The 20,791-nt window shown below is 41.3% G+C and overlaps 1 protein-coding gene across 4 annotated transcripts in view; it reads right to left on the bottom strand.

Annotated features, from left to right (window-relative positions):
* ZBTB14 (zinc finger and BTB domain containing 14) overlaps nt 1–20,791 on the bottom strand; it is a 1,083,711-nt gene that overhangs the window by 490,246 nt on the left and 572,674 nt on the right. For 3 of the 4 annotated variants that reach the window (XM_044066502.1, XM_044066501.1, XM_044066504.1), the window contains one exon: nt 6,020–6,073. The exons of the other annotated variant lie outside the window; for it this stretch is intronic. In XM_044066502.1, the coding sequence (XP_043922437.1) occupies nt 6,020–6,073 (54 nt within the window). The remainder of the gene's footprint in view (nt 1–6,019; nt 6,074–20,791) is intronic. 4 annotated transcript variants of the gene reach the window in all.

Genomic DNA, 20,791 nt, shown 5'->3' with positions numbered 1-20,791 from the left:
ACAAACACCAGAATTAGCTACATGTATGGGAACACAAACACCAGAATTAGCTACATGTAAGGGAACACAAACACCAGAATTAGCTACATGTAAGGGAACACAAACACCAGAATTAGCTACATGTATGGGAACACAAACACCAGAATTAGCTACATGTATGGGAACACAAACACCAGAATTAGCTACATGCATGGGAACACAAACACCAGAATTAGCTACATGCGTGGGAACACAAACACCAGAGTTAGCTACATGCATGGGAACACAAACACCAGAATTAGCTACATGTATAGGAACACAAACACCAGAATTAGCTACATGTATGGGAACACAAACAACAGAATTAGCTACATGTATGGGAACACAAACACCAGAATTAGCTACATGCATGGGAACACAAACACCAGAATTAGCTACATGCAGAACACTCTTAACCAAGGAAACAATATCAGCCTTATAATAGAGCCATGTATGGGAACACAAACACCAGAATTAGCTACATGTATGGGAACACAAACACCAGAATTAGCTACATGCATGGGAACACAAACACCAGAATTAGCTACATGCAGAACACTCAACGAAGGAAACAATATCAGCCTTATAATAGAGCCATGTATGGGAACACAAACACCAGAATTAGCTACACGCAGAGCACTCTTAGCCAAGGAACAATATCAGCCTTATAAACAGCTATAATCTGATTAGCTGTATGATGAAGCTTCTGTTTCTTTTTCTTGTGCACTTCACTACTACATAATATCTGGGGACAGAGTATTATGTCTGGCAAGGGGTCTCTTACCCCACACTACTCCCGCACCTAAAGGGTTTGGTTCTGCCATACCTTACCAGGTACTGGGACAGCTCCGGATAATGTTTTAACACCTTTTCCAAAATGGCTAGCAAAGCTACAGTAGAGGGAGATGGAGCAAAAGGTAAGTGACCTACAGTCCGAGCAGTGGCTCCGAAAAACACTCCAGAATCACTAACTGTAGGCTGAGGCATTTTGTTTTTAATTTTGTAGATATAACTGGATTTGAATGGGGAGGGGGTAGCAGAGTTAGGATTAATCAAGTCAGGAGAGAGAACACCAGCCAAAATAATAAACTGGCAGTACTAGACAATGTATCACAATAAGCACTTACAATTTCTAGTCATAACTATGTCCCAACACAACTAAACTCTGCCAAACTGTCTTATTATCCCAAAAAACAGTCTGCAATGTGTTCAGAATTTCTGATGTTGAAGAATTTCCAGTACACAAAGTCCAAACATCAAAGCAAATAATTTATCAAACCAGTGTTAAAAAGTAGCTCCACACACTAACCATATTAAACTACCATAACATTTAATTGGAATGTAAACTGCATTTTCTTGTCAGAGAGACAGAGTCAAATCTCCACAGTACATTCAAGTAACTTCATTTGAGGTAAAATTGTGATCTAATGTTTAAAACACATACAGTAGTCATACATATAAGTAAATAATGTATACCACAGACCCCGGGAACTACCGCCCCATTAGCCTGACAAGCCTGGTCTGCAAGGCCATAGGACGTATCATCATGGAACTTATAAACAAAGACATTGGTAATCTCCAAACTCTGGACCCCACCCAGTTCAGGATTGTAAAAGGCAGATCATGTCTCCTAAACCTGATAGACTTCTCTGAAGCAGTCACCAAAGCCATAGACGAGGGTAAGGTGGTTCACACAGCCTATCTAGATCTTGCCAAGGCTTTCAACACCACCCCCCACACTGGAATTATAGATAAACTCACTAAACTAGGTATAAATCCCTAAGTCATAAGATGGGTTGCCAACTGGCTCACTGACAGAACCCACACTGTAAAAGTAGCAGACTCCAAATCCGACTTCAGACCAGTGACAAGTGGTGTACCACAGGGTTCAGTCCTGGGTCCTCTCCTGTTTGGTATCTACTACTCTAAGTACAGGCTAACACAGAAGGTCTTTGGCTAACGAAGTTCGCACATGACTGCAAACTAGGAGCCATAATCGAAACTCCTAACGAAGTGGACATCCTACAAAAGGGCCTCACTAAGACAGATGCCTGGTGTCAAAGCCATGGCCTCAAGCTCAATGCCAAAAAATGCATTTTCATCCCCTTTGGTAAAACCTCTGTACCCATGAACTACAGCATAGGTGGTAGTACACTTAACACCGAAAGTGTGATAAGAGACCTTGGGACACAGGTGGACAGTAGTCTCTCCTTTGATAATCACATTGCCACAGTAGTCAGGAAATCCTTCTACGTGGCACACCTCATCACAAAAGGTTTCAAATCCAGAAAAAAAGAGGTCATTGATCCCCTCTGCTTATCACTCATTAGACCCATTATAGAGTACAATGCCCCTTTTGGTATGTACCTCACAAGACATCTACAACAACTGGAAAGGCCGCAGAAATACCTCACAAAGAGGATTACTGGCCTCAAACAGATGCCCTACGCAGACCCTCTCAAAAAGCTGCAGCTTTACTCCGTCGCATATCGCCTACTCAGAGGAGATCTCTGCCTAACAAACAAAGCTATGTCAAACCCACAGCTGTTGGACATGCTCCACTTAAAGAAATCCCAATCCCTCCAAGCTACACGCTCTAGGGACCTAAACCTTGTCATCACAATAAACAGAACATGCCGGAGGGATAGATTCCTGTCCCAGCGACTTCTCATACTCTGGAATAAACTACCTATCTATATCAAACAAAGCTCCTCATTAGCACTCTTCAAGAAAAATCTTGATGATTGGATGGGAAATAGGAAATTCACCCCAGGGATCACTACTGTGGCTCTGCTCGACAGTGGCACAGGAAAATAATTTTCTTGGGTGGCAAAAGCCAGGGTAGCTTTTTGGCTGGGCTTGTATAGGCCCTAGGGCCAATAGCCTAGTACCTACCTATGAAACTATAAGTTCATGTTCTACAACATTTTTCTGTCAAAAAGATGACAATTAAGCATAACAACAACAGTAAAACAGGCTTCTGAAGCCTAACAGCAAACATATACACAGTATGTCTAAGAGAACTACTGAAAATTTCCTTGAAAACAGTAAAGACAAGGATCTGTCAAAGACAGAAGCCAAATAACCACTGCTGCAAACAGAAAATCCCACAGGAAATATTGTAAATACTGACAAATAAAACACTGAAAATTTTTTAAAATAAACATATGAATAGAAAGAGAGTAATAAATCTAATAACAAAATTAAAGAAAGGGGTCTGCAAATGGGGCATATCTGAGCAGTATGCCAGAGAAATAAGCACTGGATTCTGTGAAGTGCCAGGAGACTTTCTTCTTTAGATGGCAGAAAATGGCTGAAAGTACAGCTGTGTACACTTACCATAAATGTAGATGTTCGAGTGTAGTCACTGTTGCAGTCATTACAATTGGGCCATCCCGCTGGCAGGCCACCCGCAGTCGGCCCGAAAACAGCCAACATCTCTTTTTGATTGATGTGAAGATGCATTTGGTCTGTGGTCCACTTGCCCTGAATACATTTTCCTGCCATGTGTGCTCCCCAAGCGTAACCCGAAGCATCTGTTGTTAGTGTCTGCCTGGCTGTGGGTAGAGTGAACAGCTGACCCTTGTTGAGGTGACATGCCTGTGCCCACTATCGAAACTCCTGTTGTAGGCAGGGAATTATTGGTATTACTGCTTCTAAACTGTGAGAGTTTTGAGTCCAAACACTTTTTAGGTACCATTGTAATTTCCTCATATGCAGACTGGCATATGGAATTAGTAGTATGCAGGATGCCATGAATCCCAGGGCCTGCAGAATTTTTCTTGCAGGAAGATGGGACTTTTTGCCAGTAATTGAAAATATTGAGTCAGTTGTCCTTGTTTGTCTGGCGTGAGATAAGCCATCTGGGTCGTTGTATTTAAGCTGGCACCCAGGAATATTATCTCTTGTGAGGGCACTAGTTTTGACTTCTTTTCGTTTACTGTGTGCCCTAGAGAAATTAGCAACCTTTTTAGAAACGCCAGATGCTTTAGAAGAATGTCCTTTGTCTGTGCTTGAATGAGGCAGTCGTCCAGGTATGGATATATTTGAATTACTTTTTGTCTGCAAAATGCAATTACTGGTGCCAGGCACTTTGTGAAGACCCTGGGAGCAGTAGATAAGCCAAAGGGCAGTGCAGAGAATTGGTAGTGCATTGTACCAGCTTTGAATCTGAGGTATCTTCTGCAATTTTGTCTGATAGGGACATGCAGGTATGCCTCATTGAGGTCCAGAGTAACAAGCCAAGCCTTCTTGCCCAGCATGGGAAGAAGCTGCTGTAGTGTCAACATTTTGAATTTCTGAACATCCAGGTTAAGTATTTAGAGTTGAAAGGTCTAGTATGGGTTTCCAGGCTTTGTCCTTTCTGGGGACCAGGAAGAGTCTTGAGTACAATCCTTGTTCCTGCTGTGGTACTTTTTGAATAGCTCTCATGTCCATGAGGGCTGATATTTGTTTTTGAGCCTCTGCCCATTGATTTTGTGGCAGGTTTGGCATTCCTTTTAGCCTTGGTAAAGTGTGAAAGTGGAACCTGTAACCTTGAGACACAATATTCAGAACCCATTTGTCTTGGGTGATTGCCAATTTTGATAAAAAAGTGCTAGTTTTCCCCCTAAGGGGGCTGCCAAAAGGGAAGTGCTTGGCATACGAAGGGGGAAGTCATTGGGACTGTTTCCTGTATGGTTGATATTTGTCCTCACCTCCTTTTGGGGTTGAGGTACCCCAATGTCATTGCCTGTTAGAGCCCTGGGGTTGAGATCTGCCTCTTGGGTGTCTGTATCTGCCTCTCTGTGGCCTGTCTGACACTGGAAAGGACCAATTCTTTGCAGGCCAATTTCTGCTAAATCAAGGTGGCTGTACCTGTAAGAAATCTTTGACTGTTTGCATAGATTTAGCTTTATCCTCCATTTTCTTTAACACCTCTTCTGCCTTAACACCAAACTAGGTATCATGCTGTAAAGGGGCATCCAATAATTTTGCCTTAACATGATCAGGTAAACTCTGTTCTTTTAACCAAGCATGTCTTCAAATCACAGAACCTGTAACTGCGGCTCTACAAGAGGCCTCTAAAGAATCAAAACCACATTGCAGAGTATGTTTTCCCACCTGTTCAACTGCATGCAATAAATCCTGCATTTCGTTATAGTCATGAGCTTCTGAGCTTGCAAGCATTTTCTGTTTTAACTGAGCCATTAAATATTGTTGGTACTTAAGCATGTGAAACTGGCAATTTAAAGCCCTTACTGCTAAAGTTGCAGAAGTGTAAACTGTCTTCCCCCATCTATCTAATGCTCTAGAATCTATCAGAGGGGACTGGATTTTTTGCAATGGAAGCCTTAACCCCTTTGGGACCCTGGGAAATAGTTTCTGGATCAGCAGAAGGGTTTTTATAAAGAAACTTGTGAGAGTCAGGGACTCTATAATACCTATCTGGCTTGGCTGGTGCAGGGGGCAAAGAATCAGGAGATAAGCTGGATTCAGAGAACACATCATCCACAATATCTAACACAGGCGGAACAGCCAGGGGCCTGTGCTGAGGCAATAAAAGGAAGTCCCTGAGCCTTTTCTTGGATTCTGAATAATCCTGACTTCCCCAATGGAAATGCTCCCTCATGGTATGTAAAGTTTCCCCAGAAGTTCCAGTAAATACATATTCCTATGCTGCTAACTTTTTCTTTCCATTTTCTGGTTAACCACTTCCATCCATCACCAACAAGATTCAAAGCAGTCCATGATCCAGCCTGCCCTCACACTTCATATTCTGTTAACTGCTTTTCAAAGCCTTCAAGTTACCATTATGCACAGCTTGTTTACAGACACTATTAAAAATAATAGTAATGTTTGATGCTGTGGGCATCTCCTGCAGCACAGGAAGAAAATACTTACATGAAAAAGAACAAATAATGCCTTGAAGGCAGAAGTATTGAACCAGAACATCATACTAGATGCTTAACAATGACTGACACTGTACTTTTACCAAAAGTCTGCATTATTGTATGCTTACCTTCCCAAAAAACTGCTCTTGCCCCAGAGAGGGGGCAAAGGGATCTGCATACTCCTGCATGAAAACAAAAAAACTGAGCTTACTTATCTCAAGCACGTCTGCCTCAGGCATTCAGCTGTGTCCTGCTTGGCAAAGAGCTAGCCAGTACACAGCCTCCAAAAACAAACTTGCACCAAGTCAAGTGCAGCTCAAAAAGTTACAAGACATGATTAGAACCATCACATTCACTGCAGAGAGAAGTATGCCTTCAGCAGAGTAACAGCATTTTGCCCACACTACAAGGTACGCACAAATTAAAATGTCCCAACAAGGTAAGTGCACACATCACAAAAAAGTAAGGACATTTTGGGTTCTTGTTAATAAAACTTTTCTTCGACTTGCTGATTGACGAAATTAACAGTATAACTGGTACAGCCCTTAGAGCAAGCAGACTCCTGCTCACTTCTGAATCACCTGACATAACTAGGCAGAATAAAATAGGAGGCGGTATAAAGCAGGCTGACTGTATGTCATTTAACCTTTCACATGACTGCACTGCCCAAGGACCTACAAAATCACGTGTCAGCAGTATTTAGTGACTAGATTTCATTAAGATTGTGAACAGAAGGTTTGATCTCACATTTTAGTAGTTTAATACCCTTAAGCAAAAACAATATTTACATTTTAACTAGCTCCTACAGCTGACAAGAATACGCCCTCCTAAAACTACATGACAATAAGAAACACAATGGTAATCCATGCACTTTTTAACTACCCCTTCTAATAAGGCTCCCATAATGGTACACAGCTGTACTAAGGTGACTAGCACACGCAAAGTGGGTTACATGAGACCTGTCAAGAGAAACAAAATTAAGAAAACTAATTTTGAAAAAATATACTGTACGGTACTTTAAACATTGCATCAAACTAAACATAATCACACAGCTGAAACACAACAGCAGATGTCCTGAAACAATGAATAACTAAATACAGTGAATTACACCTTACATTCTGCTTATAGGACACGTAGTTCACTTGATTAGTAAAGGCATCGCTTCGAGAGCAAATTAAGTTATAACCCCCTATACTCGGCACTTATCCGGCCCAAAATTGAGTGCAACGCCCCATTCAGTTTGTACCGTACTACACATCTACAACAATTACAGAGACCTCAAGAGGTTTCTAATAAAGAAGATCAACTGCATCCAGCATGTACCTTACATGGACCAACTAAAATCCCTGTCACTATACTCAGTATCGTATAGACTTCTTAGGGGGGAGACATACTTAGCCTACACAGCAACCTAAGACCAAAACCTAATGAACTTACTGCATATCTGTAAATCAAATGGTTCTAGGACTACCTCTTCCACGGACTTAAACTGGAGGGACAGATTTATCTCCCAGCGACTGCCACGTCTTTGTAACAGGCTACGAATTCATGTGAAAGAGAGCACCTCTAGGACACTGTTCAAAAGGAACCTGGATGAGTAGATGGAGCACTGTAAATTCTTACTGGGGATAGCGCCCACAACCCGCCCACCATCCTGGGCATGGGCAGTCATCACTAAATACAATCTTTGGTATTGACTGGTACCTCTACAGTATTACATTGGGTTGAAATGGCTAGGCTTAAAATGACCTCTGGGTCGATGTCCTAGTAATCTCCTAAGATCATATGATCCTACATATAAGAAATGGCTCTCCTTCAGAAGAACGAAGCTGCAGAAGTCGAACTTCAAATGGTCGAGACCATAGGATTGTCTTTCCAAAACGTCAAAGCTTTTGCATGGAGATTACGGTATAATAGGTATTGGGGAATATACCCTCTTTCCCACTGTAGTGCCATGTCAGAGTTGGTTTATATAATATGCAGAGGGTGTAGGGGGGTTAGATTTTTGTTGTTAGTTGTGTTTGACAATTTGGACAGTCGATCATATAGTCTCAACCATATGACGTTTGACTTTCTGAAACTTCGATCTTGTGACATTAATTCTAATAAGCAAGTTGGATGAATGCTGTCCCAAACCACCCATATCTATCACTAGAGAAACATGAATATTCTTGAAGGTGGTAGTACATAAGGACTACACAAAAGACACAACATTCAGTAATCTACAGAGAATATAATAAAAAAAAAATAGATATTTTAATTGCTTGTTTATGAGTTTGTTCTATCCACTGTGAAAAGCTTATGTCTACAAATGACTGTTAACTGAAGAAGAAAACTTTATGTAGCATCTGACAGAAGTGAAAGTTGCATTACAGCATCAAAAATGTACAGCCTCTAACGAGACTGATGAACATCCATTTCAAACTATGCCACCCCTATTTTCACTAAGTAAATCAACTATTACTTTTGAAAGTGTATGTTTGGATCCCTTAATTCTCAATGAAGGTGTCTCAAATTTGGCTTAATAAGGACACAGAACATACTAGGTAGGTGATCGCAGAGGCTGTAAGATGCCTATCCACATGCACCTTTAGGAAGATGAACTTAAGCTCTTTCTGCCCTTTTCAAGTGCCAAGTAGGGCTCGCCTCCCACACCGAGAAGGGCTGTACATGATAAATGTGACGCAAACTTACCTCGAACCATCCAGTCATCAAGACTAGCTTTAAAGGTAGCCAAAGTGCCACTTAACCTGTAGTGGCAACTTATTCCACAGACTAGACATATGTTCAGTTAGGAACTTCTCTCTCCAGAAAATCTTATTTGTTGATAAAGATTTAGGTCCTTAGTGCAATTGTTTGTACAGCTACAGGGTTTGTGAAGAAACTGCAGTCAGACAGGAATGGCTCTTTCATGGGTCAAAAAACCTGCAGGTTACTGAACACGAAACGAGTTGTGCTAATCTACCAGGGTAGTTGAAGGGTTACTGAACACGAAAAGAGTTGTGCTAATCTACCAGGGTAGTTGAAGGGTTACTGAACACGAAAAGAGTTGTGCTAATCTACCAGGGTAGTTAAAGGGTTACTGAACACAAAAAGAGTTGTGCTAATCTACCAGGGTAGTTGAAGGGTTACTGAACACAAAAAGAGTTCTGCTAATCTACCAGGGTAGTTGAAGGGTTACTGAACATGAAAAGAGTTGTGCTAATCTACCAGGGTAGTTGAAGGTTTGACCTTTGATCCAGGGTAGTTGAAGATTTGACCTTTGATCCAGGGTAGTTGAAGGTTTGACCTTTGATCCAGGGTAGTTGAAGATTTGACCTTTGATCCAGGGTAGTTGAAGGTTTGACCTTTGATCCAGGGTAGTTGAAGGTTTGACCTTTGATTTTCTTGATTAGATATCTCTGGTCTTTTTAAGTGAGCGATATGCTTGGATTTCTACATAAGAAAGTGAGGCACAGTACTGATGTTGGACTTCACTGTCAAAATAAGCAATATGCAAAGAATGCCCACTGTCCACAACCCCTGTAACATTTTCAAAGAGACTTACTAGGTTCAGGATGCAGGACCTGACCTTCACAAAACCAAACTGATTCAAATCTAGATCAGTTGGGTTGCCTACGTGTGCACAAATGAGTCCTGCTGTGATATGTTCCATGGCTTTACACATAAGGCTGGCAAGACTCATGGGTGTATAATTAGGTGGGTCAGTAGAGGTGTCACCCTTGTGTAACTGATGAGTCTATAATTACCTGGGTCAGTACAGGGGTCACCCTTGTGTAAATGATGGGTCTATAACTACCTGTAGTAGAGGTGTCACCCTTGTGTAAGGGAGTCACAGTGGCTGTTCTCCAGGAATCAGGAGCAAATCCTGTACATAGGCTGATGTTGAACAATTTAACTAATGAGTCAGACAGTGCAATCTTACCACTGATGAGAATGCAGCCTGGTATGTTATATGGTCCTATGAAGTATTTTTAGTCCTTGGCAGGGATTCTAAGACTTACTCCAAAGTGATTACAGGAAAATGAAATTCTCAGGGACTGTGGGGGCAACTATGCCAGTAGAACATGTAAAGTCAGATTACACCTGTCTACTAATATATTAGTTATATCCTGTAGGTCAGAATTGGCAAAATCACTGTTGAAGTTATATCCTGTAGGTCAGAATGGGCGATATCACACATAAAGTTATATCCCTTGGGTCAGAATGGGCGATATCATGGAAGAAGCTATATCCTTTGGGACAGAATGGGTGATATCACGGATGAAGCTATATCCTGTAGGTCAGAATGGGCAATATCATGGATGAAGTTGTACCCTTTGGGTCAGAATAAGTAATATCATGGATGAAGTTGTATCCTTTGGGTCAGAATTGGCGATATCACGGATGAAGCTATATCCTGTAGGTCAGAATAGGTGATATCATGGATGAAGTTGTATCCTTTGGGTCAGAATGGGCGATATGGAAAAAGCCATATCCTGTAGGTCAGAATGGGTGATATCATGGATGAAGTTATATCCTTTGGGTCAGAATAAGTAATATTATGGATGAAGTTGTATCCTTTGGGTCAGAATTGGCGATATCACGGATGAAGCTATATCCTGTAGGTCAGAATGGGCGATATGGAAAAAGCCATATCCTGTAGGTCAGAATGGGTGATATCATGGATGAAGTTATATCCTTTGGGTCAGAATAAGTAATATTATGGATGAAGTTGTATTCTTTGGGTCAGAATTGGCGATATCACGGATGAAGCTATATCCTGTAGGTCAGAATGGGCGATATCGTGGATGAAGTTATATCCTTTGGGTCAGAATAAGTGATATCGTGGATGAAGTTATATCCTTTGGGTCAGAATAAGTGATATCGTGGATGAAGTTATATCCTTTGGGTCAGAATGGGCGATATCACGGATGAAGCTATATCCTGTAGGTCAGAATTGGCGAAATCACAGATGACGTTATATCATGTAGGTCAGAATGGGCGATATCACACAAAGTTATATCCCTTGGGTCAGAATGGGCGATATCATGGAAGAAGCTATATCCTTTGGGACAGAATGGGCGATATCATGGATGAAGCTATATCCTGTAGGTCAGAATGGGCGATATCATGGATGAAGTTATATCCTTTGAGTCAGAATGGGCGATATGATGGATGAAGCTATATCCAGTAGGTCAAAATAGGTGATATCATCGATGAAGTTGTATCCTTTGGGTCAGAATGGGCAATATGGAAGAAGCCATATCCTGTAGGTCAGAATGGGCGATATCATGGATGAAGTTATATCCTTTGGGTCAGAATAAGTGATATCATGGATGAAGTTATATCCTTTGGGTCAGAATGGGCGATATCACAGATGAAGCTATATCCTGTAGGTCAGAATGGGCGATATCGTGGATGAAGTTATATCCTTTGGGTCAGAATAAGTGATATTGTGGATGAAGTTATATCCTTTGGGTCAGAATAAATGATATCATGGATGAAGCTATATCCTTTGGGTCAGAATGGGTGATGTCACGGATGAAGTTATATCCTTTGGGTCAGAATGGGTGATATCATGGATGAAGCTATATCTTTTGGGGCAGCATGGATAAAGCTATATCCTTTGGGTCAGAATGGGCAATATGGAAGAAGCTATATCCTTTGGGACAGAATGGCCGATATGGATGAAACTATATCGTTTGGGTCAGAATGGGTGATATCATGGATGAAACTATATCCTTTGGGACTGAATGGGCAATATCATGGATGAAACTATATCCTTTGGGTTAGAATCAGCAATATGGATGAGCTAACTGCAGTGTTGGAGATTATTCCTTATGTTTCTAACATAACTGAAGAAAGATTCGGCATTTCCTTTGGAAGCTGCAGCAACCTTAAGTTCACAGTCTGCTTTACATTTTTACGTTGCTTTTTGGCATGTTTCAGTGTAATTCTGAGACACGGAGATGGGGGGTTTGGGGGATTTTGCACCTTCTCATCGTTCTTCTTCTTTTGGTTTACACTTTATTAATACTGGCAGGTGTACTCCTGAATTAACAGTTATATTTAGTACTAGTGGCTACTGACTTTTCTGTGCAGCTTTTCAAGTGCTGATAAAGTCAGACGTGAATGCAGCAGGCCTCTCATTTACAGGGATTGTTGGGACTTTTGCATAAGGTCTTATACGAGCTGAAATGAGTTTGCCTGGAAGAAGCCCCTAAAGATGGTTTCATTTGGTGGTGGGATGCTGCCACTAATCCTGGCAGAGATGACTGCTCAGATTTAACCATGGGTGAGGTGAAGCAGGGTGGGGTGCAGGCAGGTACTAGCTTGGTAAGGACCAGAAAAAAGATATCAGAACCTCTAGAGGGTAGTTTAGCAATTTGCTCCAGTTCACTGGTATTAATGACGTCTAGGAAACACTGAGAGTAGCTATTTTTAGAGATGCAAGTGTGTCAATCAATGTTTGGGTAAATTAAGTCCCCTAGTAAGAAGATATTTAATGCCTCACTGGTGTTGAGGTAATTTCTGTGATCTTTGGGTAACACTGATGGGGATCTGTAGCTAGCAATGAAGCAATACTTGGATTTGTTAAGGGTGATTTGGATCTCCATGACATCCAAGTTAGGGTTGAGCACAATTCGATGTTAAGTAATAGTGTTTCTAGCAAACAGACACTTCCTCACATTTACTGCAGCAAAGCACAGCTGTGTAAGTAAACGTACCATGACAGCTGATGTCTGAATGATCACTGCTGCAGTAGCCTTAGTTATATGGGTTACATCCTGCCAAGGATATAACAGCTGGCTAGCTTCCAAAGTCTCAGGGCACCTTCCACATGCCAAAACTGACAGGCAGCTCAAACTTAGCTGACTAAAAGACAGGTTTGGGCACAAAGCCCTTCAGAGCTTTCCTGCTAGGGAGGCTTAGCCCTGAAAGACCACCACCAGGAACAGCAAAAAATAAATGTCCACACCCTGTCTTAATGTCCACACCCTGTCTTAAAAAGTAAAGCAAACAAAAAAAACCAAGGGGTATGGAGGAAGGTAGCACCTATTGCAGCAGTCATCATTTGAACATACACTATTTAAGGTAAGTTTATTTACATCACTGTACTATGTTCATCAAACTGATTACTGCGGTAGTAGCCTTAGCTATACATGGGTGGATTATCCTAGCCTACTACATTTCAGAGGTGGTAGGAGAAGAGTTATGGAGCCCCTGAAGAACGGTCCTAGCAAAGCCTGATCTAGACCAAGAGAAGGAATTAAGCTTAGTGATTTGTAAAAGTAAATTCAGAGAACCAAGTAGAAGCTTCTAAAATACTTCTAAAATCAAACATTTTCCAGAAAGCCATGGATGAAGCTAAGGTCCTGGTACAGTGGGCCTTGACCCTACCTGAAATAGTTTTGTTATGATGATTATAGCAAAAGGTAACAGACTTAAACAGTCATTTAGAAATAGTCTGTCTGGTTTGATGCAGGTTGTCTCTTTTTCTTACCTTCACAATAAATGAGCGATTGTTCTGAAGATCTGAAAGATTCAGTTTTGTCAAGATAGTACCCAAGCTGTCTGCAGACATCTAAGGTATGGGGTATCCTTTCTCCCTCATTTTTAGGTTCAGGAAAGAAAACGGGGAGATGGACAGTTTTGCTTAAAGTACAATTCAGATGCTACTTTAAACATAAAAAAAGGATTACCTCTCAAACTCTGTCCCTACAGAAAATGAGACAGGACTGACGTACCATAAGAACTTGCAACTCAGATACCTTTCTTGCAGAGGTCAGAGAAATCAGTAAAACTGTTTTCCATGTTAAGAACCTCAAGTCGGCCAGGTTAGCTGATTCAAAGGGGCAAATGTTAACTTCCCTAACACAGAATTAAGATCCCAAGGAGTGGCTACTGGTTTTCTTGGAGGCCTCTTATGTAAAACCCCTTTCAAAAACATTTTGACATGAAACTGCATTGAAAGAGGAGGATCCATGGGCAGACATGCTGACATGCCTGATGAACTCTGATAGAGAAATAACAAAAGCCATAGGATAGTAGCTCTAACAAATGTTGTAGAACAACTAGCCCTAAATGGGTGCTAGTTATGTTGATGTACCAACTAGAAAACCTTTTCCATTTACTAATGTATCATTTTACACAACAAAACAATGTATCATTTTACACAACAAAACAATGTATCATTTTACACAACAAAACAATGTATCATTTTACACAACAAAACAATGTATCATTTTACACAACAAAACAATGTATCATTTTACACAACAAAACAATGTATCATTTTACACAACAAAACAATGTATCATTTTACACAACAAAACAATGTATCATTTTCTAACAGGTGTTCCTGTCTCCCTTTGTACCTGCTGCACATCCTCAGAAAACAGGTGCCTAAAAGGAATTAAGACCCTGTCATCCAGGCAGTCAAATGAACTTGACCGGTGTTGGGGTGTATCAAACATCCCTGTTCTTGTGTGAGTAGATCCAGTCTGTGTGGAAGTTTGTGGTAATTACCCCTGGCCAGTTAAAAAAAAAAAAAAAAGGTAGAACCAAGGTTGCCTAGGCCAAAAAGGAATCGCCATAATGATCTCAGCAGATTCCTTATGAATCTTCAGAAGTACCCTAGTTACTAGTGTTGAACAAAAGAAAAAAAAAAGCATACAGGTACATTCCTGTCCAAGGAAAGAAATAAGTTATTGGCTTTCTTGCATGGAGTCCTGGAACAGAATCTTGGCAGATGATTGTTCAGGAAAGAGGCAAAGAGGAACTCTCCACAGAAGGATCAAGTTATGGAAGATCCCCTGATCTGGTTTCCATTTGTGAGGGTCTGACTTGTTGCTGCACAGCTTGTATGCTGTACAATTTTGCTCTGAATGTAGGATGCCTGTAGACTGAGAATGTGCTGCGAAGCTATATCTCAAGCTAACATGGCTAGTCTGCAAAAAGGACATGACCAGGCTGCTTCTTGATGCAAAACATAACTGCAACCACATGGAGAGGTCCCGGGAACCAAAACAATTCAGAAAATTGAGTGTCTTGTCTTGATCAGAGCACACATCTCCTTGATTTTTATCACCCTGCATCTGTCCTTAATATCCCACCCCCTGTACTTTTATCCCTCCTGAACCTGCTTCCCAAACAAAGACTGTGGTGTTTTTGGAGCAGGGAGGGCGAAGACGACAACTGGATTTAATGGTATCTGTTTTCTACACCAAATGATTTTTCTTCTGACAAATCCCAGCACTGGGATTTGAAGATAAAGGGTGTTGCTGCTGGAACCAAAGAGATTTTGGATAACACTGTATCTTTCTCATGTGGGGGTCTTGCCAGGGATATCATGGAAAACACAGATGTCATGAGACCCAAAAACCTGAGGTATTCCCTCACAGTGATTGAAGTCTCAGTGGAAAATCTTTTTTTTTTCCTGCAGAACAAAAGGTCTGAACTAAGGTGTCTAGTTGACATCCCAGGAGCACAATCCTGTATGAAGAAGTCAAGAAAGGCTTTTGAATGTTCTCTTGGAATCCCACCTTCTGTAAGAGATCTCTTACACAAGACAGAGATTCCTGGCACTTTGAAAATTACTTTGCTAAGATAAGTAAGTCATCTATACATAGAAAAATGTGGACACCCTGTAGCCTGCAATGAACTATAACTGGAGGTAGACACTGTGAATACCTTTGGTGCAGTGGATAGTCCAAAGGGTAAGGCAGAGAACTGATCATGTGATCCAGGCACACAAAACCTTTAGAAACATCTGAAGTCTGGATGACTAGGAATGTGCTAAGCATTTTTTAAGTGTTAACAGGAAACTTGAAGGAGGAAGAAGAGGTAACAGGTTGTGAAGTGACAACATTTTGAATTTGGGCAGTATCACAAACAGGTTTAGGAAAGAAAGATCCAAAACCTGGCCTCCAAGCATTTTCTTTCTCTGACACCAGGAACATCCTTAAATAAAAACTCTTTCCCATCTGGGGAAGGAGTAACTGGTTCTATCATTCCTTGGAACAGCATGTGATGAAGAACCGGTAGAAACAAGAGTCTGATCTGAAGGGTGAGGAATGACCCTTGGAAAGCAGGAATTTCCTCCCACTGCCACCTGTTGCCAAAGAGCAAAATGGAGATTCAACTTTCTGGAAGAAAAAAGGGGCCAGGCGGGAGGGGTCACAAGGTCTCTTGAATAGTCATTCAGATTTGCTGGACTGTCCTTGGTTTTGGGAGGTTTGAGACTTTTTTGGAAACCTGTTGCCATTTCTTCTTAAACGTCCATTTACCTGCATTTTGCTCAGACTGTTTATTCTGCTTTTTTGCCAAAGCTGGATGAGGAGACAGAAAATCCCTTGGAAAATTTGGAAGAGTAGAGATGAAAATTCTTAAAGATTCCTTGGATCAGCTTGCCCCTTTCTTCAGGGTCTATATTACGTGATCGAACAGTGAAATGTTCGAACATGTAATAATCGACCCCTAAATGTCGAACCGGCAGAATGTCGAACGGTTCAATGGAGATCTCCATACAGTGCGGACATGGAAATTTTCCATTGTCTGCACTGCAGTGCAATCTCAGAGTTGGTATATTTAAGTAGAGGGGGGTGTGGGAGGTGCGGGGGGGCTTGCCCCCCTGCTTAGAGAGTGTTTTTATGGTTTGTTTGGGTGTTTTTATGTTTTTTTTTGCCATTCAACATTACGGCGTTTCAACATTTAGGGGTTGATTATTACATGTTCGAACATTTCACTGTTCAATCACGTAATATAGACGCTTTCTTCAAACTTTTTGATTACTTCTGCAGCAGAGGGGTCAAACAATAAATCTCTGTCCAAGGGTGAATTTAAAATCTCATTTTAACATCAACTGGGAGGTTCTGAGAATGCAACCATTCAAATCTAATCAAAACAGTACCACTGGTATTTAGCCCTGAAAGAAGTATTAACAGAGTCATACACACATTGCAAACAATGAGCAGTGACCTGTGCAACAGAAGAAACCAAGTTATTTAGACCAGATTTTCCTCACAAGAAGAAACTGCAAATAAAACACTTCTCATACTTTCAGAATTAGTCAGAAAAACATTGACATATCAGCCTGACAATTCAAAATTCTAAAAATCAAAGTTGTATAACTCTACACTTTTTCCTCCATACTCCTCAATAATTTTGTCATCCTTAGCAGAAAGAGTAGGACTGGAATTGACTAGGTGCTTAGCAACAGTGAAACCACCTAAAGCTGGGTTAGGTTTGGAACAGTGCATTAAAATGCAAAAACCTGAAGAAATTTTAACACCCTATCTGCCTTTTTAGGGGTAGTTGGCTGTTTATCAGGAAAATTCAGGCAGTAATACAAACATCCTGTAAAGCAGACAGAACACAGGAATGAGTGTAGGATCTCAAAAATCCTTCTGTAACAACATACGGCATTTTCTGAGGGACTGAAAAACCTCAGTGTTCTCCCACTGAAAACCCTGGCACATTCGAATAATAGTTTCACAGAAACAGAAACTTTCACAGGAAGGAAAAACTGAGCTCTCCTCAGAGTCTGAACGAGAAATACGAGGGGGAAACACTGCATTTTCCTGTTAAGATTCAGAATCATGAATCTCCTCAGGAGAAAAGAAGTTATCTCTCTTTCTTTTACCTACAAGTACTTTACAAGAAGGATCAACAGCCTGAATTAAACCACGAGCCACTTCTAGTAAACTACTCTTATCCAAAGAAATTTGAGAAGTAGATAAATGCTTGGTTTTCTGTTTTTTTTTTTTGGCAGGAAAAATGGGGCCAACAGCAGCAGCTTCCCCTGGGATAAGCACAGCATTCCGACAACAGGGAAACCCTCCCTGTTCCCCTTCCTAGGACCAAGCTAAGTGGCTCTCTCATGCCACTGAGGGGATCTCAAGAGAGAACATGGCCAACGCCCAGTCCATAGTGGCTGTATGTGCTTCACCAGAAGGTTCCAGAGTAAAAGAGGAGTGGTCTGAAGTACAACTAATGAACACAGCAGAGTCACCCACTTGTTGCTGAAGCAAATCATTAGCCTGCTGTGATGCTTATTTATTTATTTTTTTATGACAGGAAGATGGACATGGCCAAGCCGAAAACGCTCTCTCTTTCCTAGGGAAGACGGGCAGCAAATGCTGGTAAACATTTCCAGTCTACAAAGGTTACTTTTTTTGACCAAAAAAAAAAACTTTATTTTACTTTTGTGGAGCTGACAGAGTAAACACAATTTCTCCACAGAAAAAAAGTTTTAGCTACTTTACTCTTTTTTAAATGAAAGGAAAACAGGGGCTCTGTTTAAAATTATGTTACAGGGTCAAGAGAGTCCATTAAAACACAACAGTCTTGGCTCTGGAATAACTTTCCTGAAGAGGAAAGTAATAAACATCAACACAAATAAGAACATTTAAGGTCCCCCAAAGGGAACTTATCTGCCTTGCAAAGGAAGACCACAAGCCACCGTTGATCTTTGAAAGCCTCAGAGATGATGCTCTTCAGCATCAGTAAAGCTCTGAAGGGATATGTGCCCAAACTTGGCTTTCAGTCAGCTCAGCTAGAGCTGCTGGACATTTTGGGCATGTGGAAGGTGGCTTTTAGTCAGCTCAGCTAGAGCTGCTGGACAGTTTGGGCATGTGGAAGGTGGCTTTTAGTCAGCTCAGCTAGAGCTGCTAGACAGTTTGGGCATGTGGAAGGTGGCTTTTAGTGAGCTCAGCTAGAGCTGCTGGACATTTTGGGCATGTGGAAGGTGGCTTTCAGTCAGCTCAGCTAGAGCTGCTGGACAGTTTGGGCATGTGGAAGGTGGCTTTTAGTCAGCTCAGCTAGAGCTGCTGGACAGTTTGGGCATGTGGAAGGTGGCTTTTAGTGAGCTCAGCTAGAGCTGCTGGACATTTTGGGCATGTGGAAGGTGGCTTTTAGTCAGCTCAGCAAGAGCTGCTGGACAGTTTGGGCATGTGGAAGGTGGCTTTTAGTCCGCTCAGCTAGAGCTGCTGGACAGTTTGGGCATGTGGAAGGTGGCTTTTAGTGAGCTCAGCTAGAGCTGCTGGACATTTTGGGCATGTGGAAAATGCCCTGAAGCTCTGGAAGCTATCCAGCTGTTATATCCTTGGCAGAATATAACCATCTAGCGAAGGGTACTACAGCAGTGATCAATAATTTCTCCACAGAAAAAAAAAACGATTTTCAGTCGCTTTATACAACTTCTAAACTGACAGGAAAAAAAAAAAAAAAAAAAAAGAGTGCTTCTGTTTAAAAGTACAGCACACTCTTGTGACAGTCATTAAAAATCAAACTTCTACCTTTAAAATAACTTTTCTAAAGAGGAAAGTATAAGCAGGAAGCAAAATGTTCCCTAAACAGAATTTACCTGCTCAAGAAAGGAACAGCACAAGTCGACAATTCATTCATGAAGGCCTCAGAGGAGATATTCTTCAGGGTCAGTAAATTTCTTAAAGGCTTTGCACCTAAACTTGTCTTTTAGTCAGTTTCACTTGAGTCGCCAAACAGTTTGGGCATGCAAAGGTGGCCTGAAGCTTTGGAAGCTGGTCAGCTGTTATATCCTTGGGAGGATATAACCCATACAGGTAAGGCTACTGCAGCAGTTGTCAGTATATGACGAACATGCGCTGTTACTACAATGAATATTTATTTTCATTTCCAATTTCCTTAAATCTGCCTTTAAATTGTGGAGCAATCTAATACTGAGGGGACTGATGCTGTAAAGGGATCCAAATGTTTGGAAGTAGCCTATACAGAAAACTGTTTCCATTTACTTGTGCACATTTTCCTAGTACTAGAGCAACTTGTGCACATTTTTCTAGTACTAGTCCCCTGAACAGAAGAAACAATTTAAGACTAACCTGGATGGCATGAACAATTGCTGGGCATGACTGGAAAAAGAAGTACTATGTGTTTCAGAACTGGGTGTGAAGTTCTTAGTAAGGTATGCCAAACAGATAGGCTAAGAGGCTCAAACAGGACAGATGAAGAGACCTGTCCATATAAGGCCACAACAAAAGAGATCAAACCCGTCAATGCCAAAGCAGAGCTATGAGTCTGGACTTGTTTGTCCTGGCTTACTGAATGAATTTGCTATAAGGAGAAATAAGTGAAAAGTGTAAAGGAGTCCTGGGGGGTACAACTGCTGGGCAACAAGCATCTCTGGAACATTCCTTAGAATGAAGGATGGGGAAAAAAGAAGCTACACTTTCGTTTAGTCAGAGATTCAAACCAGGTGCAGCACGACTTCATGCTACTGAAAGGCTGAGAGACCAGTTGTGAGGTATCAGTAAGCAGTGACCTATTGGTCTACAAAGAACATGGAACATGGTTAGAATTTTTTTTTTAGATAATCCCCATTTCCATACCCTTATCACTTTTCAATCTCAAAGAGAAGTTACAAGCTTTCCCTACCTGTTTATGAACCAAATTACAGCCGTGTTGTCGGTGTGGATGGTGTGGAGTTCTGAAATCCTGTAGCATGAGAAGGTCTGTCTTCTCATCAAAAATGATGATATGCAGAATGGCCACTTAGTGTGACCATGCACCTTGGACAGCCTACAGATGACAATGCCTCCCTCCCATCCACTAAAGGGCAGAGGCTTCTATACAGGGGTGGAGAACTTGCAATTCAAACCTACATGACCGTTTTGTTGAATGAAGCCAGAACTTTATCTGCAACTTGCAAATCCTGGAAATCTGTGCGCATGCCGCACCCCAGACATTGTCATCTGTGAACACTGGAATTAACTTTCACGTACAATCTGGCATAAGAAAAAAAAATCATAGCTGTTGCCATAAGTTCCAGTGCTCTAGGGCAAGGTTTTGTAAGGGAAGGCTCCTGTCCGAGGAAACACACACTCATTGTGCATCCAATAAAATGCGAGCGTTGCAGTGGCCTCTGTTTTGTGCTTTGAGGC

Source organism: Protopterus annectens, chromosome 3.part1, assembly GCF_019279795.1.
Source record: "Protopterus annectens isolate FY-2018-M chromosome 3.part1, PAN1.0, whole genome shotgun sequence".
Taxonomy (NCBI): domain Eukaryota; kingdom Metazoa; phylum Chordata; order Ceratodontiformes; family Protopteridae; genus Protopterus; species Protopterus annectens.
The sequence above is the reverse complement of the archived record's forward strand: the minus strand, read 5'-3'. Positions and strand labels throughout refer to the sequence as shown.